The 6,247-nt window shown below is 31.6% G+C and overlaps 1 protein-coding gene across 1 annotated transcript; it reads left to right on the top strand.

The window, feature by feature from the left end:
- Positions 1-3,233: 3,233 nt before the first annotated feature.
- LOC118057373 (uncharacterized) lies at positions 3,234-5,762 on the top strand. Its single transcript, XM_035069932.2, has 2 exons — positions 3,234-4,771; positions 5,431-5,762. Exons 1-2 carry the CDS (start codon positions 3,500-3,502, stop codon positions 5,602-5,604), a joined length of 1,446 nt encoding a protein of 481 aa, XP_034925823.1. The 5' UTR covers positions 3,234-3,499; the 3' UTR covers positions 5,605-5,762.
- The last annotated feature ends 485 nt before the right edge of the window (positions 5,763-6,247 follow it).

Raw genomic sequence — 6,247 nt, 5'->3', positions numbered from 1 at the left:
TTAGTGATAGTTTTCATTCTAGTAAACATATTAATTATTGATTCATTTGGAAGCATTTTAAATCTCTTTGATGTTTTACATGCTATATACAATTAAATATGTTTAAATGCCCTAATTTTAATACCTAAAAAAAAAGGGAGAAAAAGGCCTCGCTTTTATGGTTTTTATAGAGACGTTGACATAATGAAGATAAATCCATTTATACTAAAAACTAGCATATTTGCACTCACTATGATGCGGGTTAGATTATTCTTTTTCTAAACTTAAAAGAAAATATTAAGAATATAATAAGAAAAATAAATAATTGTAAAATCAAGCGTTAAACCAATAATGAAACTTTTTTTTCAGGATTATGATAACCTTATAGAAAATAAAATGAAACAAATTATGAAACTCGATTCTCAATTAATCCAATATCAACTGATGAAATTGAAAAAAAATTATAAATAAAATAAGAAGTTAAACTCACCATACCCGTCAACAGGCCTATATACTTTCTAAAATTTAATAACATAAACTCACCATACCCATCAACAGGCCTATATATTTTCTAAAATTTAATAACATGTTTTTTTTTCAAAACTATTTTTTAATTATATGATAAAAATAAAAATAGACAATCACATAATTAAGTTCAATTAGGAAAAAAAAAAAAAAAAAGTACCCCTTTAAACTCGCAAACCAAAGCAATAAAGGTTACTTCACCAAACTCGCAAACCGGGTTTTAACTCCACAAAGTTTATTACCTAGCTTTTATTTTAATTATTTTTTATTTAACTAAACTTTTAGAAAATACATTATATTACAATACTGAGATATTTTTTTAATACTACAATAAACATATAAAAAGACAAATTAAAATAAATTATTACCTTTAAACCCCATAAACATAACAATAACAACAACACTATAGATTATTATTGTAATTTATAGTGTCAATGAGTGTTGAGAAACAATATTTTTCTCATACTTATTAGTTTCAATTATAAGTTTTAGTTATAACTAGCCTTGGTACCCGTGCGATGCCGCGGGTCATTTTTTTTATATATATAAAAATATTAAAAAAAAAAACAAAAATTTAAAAATCTTGGGTTTTTTTGCAAGGCCATACCCAAGAATCTTGGGTTTGGCTGCAACGCCTGACCTAAAAGTAATATTTATAATATTAATAATAAAATTAAACTTGCATGACCCAAGTTTAAGTGAGCCTGATTGCAACATCGGACTCAAGAATATTGGATGTGGATCTGACTATAAGGTCGTGTCATAAAAGTGTGATAATTAAATAGACTAATTAAAAAAAAACAAAAAAAAAAAACCAACAGGAAGGAAAAAACTAATGAAGAAAAAGAAAAAAAAATGAATTAATTTGGTTAACCCTTTAAACCAGATTATCCCGTAAAACCTGGGATTCGCGTAATGAAAGTTTGATAACTAAATAGAAAAAACAATGACGGGTTTACCCAGAATTAACTGGGTTAACCCATCAAACCAAGTTAACCTGTCAAGCCCAAGATACGTATTATGAAAGTATGAAAGTCTGATAATTAAATAGAAAGAAAATTAACTTTAACAAACTAAATTAAATGAAAAAAATAACTCGTCAAATCAGGTCAACCCATCAAACCCGAGATTCGTATTATGAAAATCTGATAACTAAATAAAATAATTTAACATTAACAAACTAAATCAAACAAAAAAAAAATTCATTAAAAAGAAGAAAAAAAGGCTAATATTGTAGTAATCCATAGTGTTTTTTTTTTTTTGAAAAAAGCTACAAAGCTAAGTTTTCAACTAGATCAATATAAAAAAAAAATGACAGATAATTTTTTTTTTAAAAAAAGTCAATTTTGGGTAAAATAAATGAAAAAAAAACATGTAAAAAAAAAAGAAACAAAAGCGGAAAAAAAACACGTGGGGAAAGCTACAGTGTTTTAAAAAAATAAAACAAAAAACTAAATTTTCAACCAGTTCAATAGTAAAAAAAATAAATCAACAAAAATAATTCTAAAAAAAAATGTAAAAATTGACAATTTTGAAAAAAAGAAAGAAAAACAAATAAAAAAAATAAATAAAAATAAAAAAAAACATGTGGGGAAAGCTAAAGCTAGATTATCATTCAGCTCAATATTGAAAAAAAATAAATTCGATAAATATAATTTTTAAAAAAAAATATACGGGGAAACACTGTAGTAAAACAAAAACTATGTAGGGGAAACACTGTAGCAATCCATATTATTTAAAAAAAAAAAACTACAAAGCTAAATTCTCAACCAACTTAATATAAAAAAAATAAAATCTACAAAGATCATTTTGAAAAAAAAAAGAATAAATAAATCATAAAAAGAAAAAAAAATGTATGAGAATATTATAACAATTTACAATGTTTTAAAGAAAAAAAAACAACATAGTTAAATTTTTAAACCAGCTTAATATTTAAAAAAATTAGTAAAGATAATTTTGAAAAAAAAATTAAAAAAGAAAAAGAAAAAGACAAAGACAAAGACAAAGAAGTCAATTTTAGGTAAAAAACAAAAAAGCTACAGCAAAAAAAACTACTACGAAAAAAAACAAAAAAAAAACTGCTACGACGAAGAAAACAAAAAGCTACTACAGTGAATTCCCAACACGTTTTAAAGTTTTTTTAATAAATATATTATATAACGATTAAATAAAAAAAATTAACCAAAAAAAAAAGGTCAAAGTACCAAAAAAAAAAAAAAAACTGTAGATACTACTATAATGCAGAATGATAATGAGTGCGGGGAAACACTAAAAAGTATTTTCCCAACCTTTTAGCTTTTATAATAATAATACTAATAATAATAATGTCTCTTCTTTTGTTTTTGAAAAGAAAAATATTGTTTAAATAAAAGATGTCGTGTCCAACTGGTTAAAGTGATGGACATGAATTTCTTCTCCCCCCACACGCTCAAATCCTGCGGTCCATATTTACCTCTCTTTTTCGCTTTTTTTTTTTTTTTTAGTTTTTAAAATTGTTTAGGAATAATATATAAAAAAATTAAAAACTTTTATTAATCACAGTAATTTAAAAGATTAACTGAGGTAGATATATGTAATTTATTTTAATATATTGTTAACAAAAAAAAATATCTTAAACCCCATAAAATTTTATATTGTTAACTAATGGCAATACTAAAAACAATTCTTTGCAATTTAAATATTATTTTTTATAAGTTAAAATAATTATTCGTTCGATCCTCATCAGGAAATAACCAGTCATTATCTAAATTCTAAAGCCTCCCTCACCCCCTTCCTCTCACATTAACCCAACTTTTCAGATTAGATCAGACACCTCATCTCATTTCCTCCAATTTACAGCAAGACAAGGCGGCCGTGAGCACAACCTTCGCCATCCCTCTCCTTTTCCGATCTCTGAAATTTACACAATACAGCTACAGCTTAAAAGATATAACAAGGTACTTCCAAGATCTCATTTAGAATCTTGTTTTTTTTTTTTTTCGTAATTTGATCGAATATGAGCAACTTCAATTTCGATTTTGGAATCGGATCAAACCGACCCAAATCCTTAAACGATCAAAGGAACCCAAACCCATCTCCGTATTCATCTTCTACAACACAATCTAAGCCTACGTGGCAACCCAATAAGCCATCATGGACGCACCAACCGGCACCAGCCCAGTCAATGGTCCGACCCGGTGGTTTGAATGGACCCGCTTCTATGGTGGGTGATATAACTGGGAAGAGTTGGAATTCGGCTATCGGTTCGGGTTCTGGTATTGGGATTGTTGAAAAGAACCCTAATTTGTTTTGTGATCTCGTTACTTCTGCTATTGGAAATACCAAGGGTAGCAGTAATAGTAATGCTCCTCTGAAAAATGTTAATAAAAGCGCATATTCGATGGGGAATTTGGCTGATTCTTTGCCGAAAACGAGTGGATCCACCGCCAAGAGTGGTGGAGGCTGGGTTGGTAATGATAATTTGGGTGGTTATTCCAGTGGATATAATAGAAATAGTGGTAATGCTAATGTTAGTGTTGGTCTTAATAAAAGTTCGAATCTTGGGGGGGCGTCGATGAAGAGTATGAGTGGTGGTGGAATGAGTGGAAGTAAGGACCCTTTTAGTTCTTTGGTTGATTTTGGAATGAATCAGAAACAAGGTAATATTAATTCGGCTAGTAAAGATAATAAGCCGTCTGGCAATGCTACTGGTGATGCATTCGGTGCATTTCAAAATGCTTCAAGTGCAAAATCGGTTCCATCAGGTGGTGTTGGTGCTAGCAATAATGGTTTCATGGGATCAAATACGAGTTCCAAGTCCAATATTGATGACTTTGGAACGTTCAACAATAGCTTTCCTACTCAGAAGCAGCAGGCACCGGTTCAACCTTCAGTTGGTGATCCGCTTGACATGTTCTTCACACCTTCCTCGGGAAATGCTTCAACAGTATCTGGAGGATTGGGAGGGCATCCATTGTCGGAAGTTGATGATTGGGGATTGGATTCTGGGCTTGGAGGGGGAGGCGTGAATGATTCTCATGGTGCCACCACTGAGCTTGAAGGGCTTCCAGCTCCTCCTGCTGGGGTAACAGCTTCTGCAGCAAAGAACAAGGGCATTGAAAATCAAAAACAGGGGCAATATGCAGATGCCATCAAGTGGCTGTCTTGGGCTGTGGTACTTCTTGAGAAAACAGGTGATAAGGCTTCCACCATGGAGGTTTTATCAACCAGAGCTTCATGTTATAAAGAAGTTGGAGAGTATAAGAAGGCAGTGGCTGATTGTTCAAAGGTATAATCATTTCTTTATTTTGCTCATTGATTTAAGTTGTGGCCTTTTTGTACATTCCTTCTGGTGATCGTTTTATGAGAGCTGTGTGTTTCTTTATTGTAAACTATCTGCATTATCATTGAAAAAGATTGAGTTTTAGGATAGCACTTCATATGGCGTGGGCTTCTGAGCATAGGATGACATGGCTATGAGACTAACTTGGGAACTAAAGAATCAGCTACATGACTGTGTTGTATGGTTAGATCCCCAAGAGAGAATTAATGTTAGAAAAGTGGAGCCTTGATACACTGAGCTTTTGGTCCCTGGGGTGGCACCTCTGATGAGTTAATTGCCTGACTTGGAGCCCTTCTTGTTTTGGACTCGACAGCATTTGCTTAGTGCTCTGGATAACTAAAACCAAGTACCATGTAAATTATTAGAAGTATATAAATAAATATGTCCTACAAGCAACTTAGCCATTGCATATTTGAAGACTAGCAACTTGCCCAGTGATGCAAGTAGATCTTGCATTCCACAAAATGTAGACAATGCATTTCTTTTTTCTCTTCTGTGCTTGAGGGTGCTTTTCCTGGCTTCCTATGATATTCACATTGATTTTTCTTCTTGATCTACTAAAATTACAAGGTTAGGTACTTCATAGTTTTCTCTCTGCTGTGCAGGTGCTTGAACATGATGATGCGAATGTATCTGTTCTTGTACAGCGTGCACTCCTGTATGAGAGTATGGAAAAGTACAGGCTCGGAGCAGAAGATCTGCGGGTTGTTCTGAAGATTGATCCTGCCAACAGGGTTGCAAGGAGTACTGTTCACCGTTTGACCAAAATGGCAGACTAGAGAGGTTCTGAAAATTTCACTTTGTATTTTGCTTTCTTCATATAGGTTACCTTTCCCCATTGCTAAATTTGTGGGGAATGATGGCATTTTGCTTGAATACATATTTCAGTTGATAATTGTTGCTTGCGTTTATGATGTATGGAATTCTTTTTTTTTTTGTGAGTGGGATATCCTTACTTGATACTTCAAAAAGGTTTTGTATTTTGCAACTTTTTGGGAAAGACATGTAGCGCCTCATTTTTATCCCGTGCATCTTTTTAAATTCCAAGATTTTGTTGTCATCTGATTTAAATGTTGGTTCGAGATATACACCACTGTAATTCCTTGTATTCAGTTACATATTCGTGGTTGATGATTCTCCATATGATAATATCATGTTCACTGTGTGTTTAGCAAGCATTGGAAGCGGTGCTAATTAGTCAAGAGATAAGAAGGTCAAGCCGTAGGGTGGTGGCAGGTGTTACACTTTTCCACATTTGACTACCATGACTGAATTTCATAATCCCTGAAGAATTGACCATTTAAATTTAAAATGTTCCTCCTGATCTCATACTGTAATTTCATGATTTAGGTTTCGAACTGCATTCCATATAGCATTACACTAAATTTTAAAAATAAATATTTACTTAAATATTTTTTTTTA

Source organism: Populus alba, chromosome 10, assembly GCF_005239225.2.
Source record: "Populus alba chromosome 10, ASM523922v2, whole genome shotgun sequence".
NCBI classification, from domain to species: domain Eukaryota; kingdom Viridiplantae; phylum Streptophyta; class Magnoliopsida; order Malpighiales; family Salicaceae; genus Populus; species Populus alba.
The sequence above is the reverse complement of the archived record's forward strand: the minus strand, read 5'-3'. Positions and strand labels throughout refer to the sequence as shown.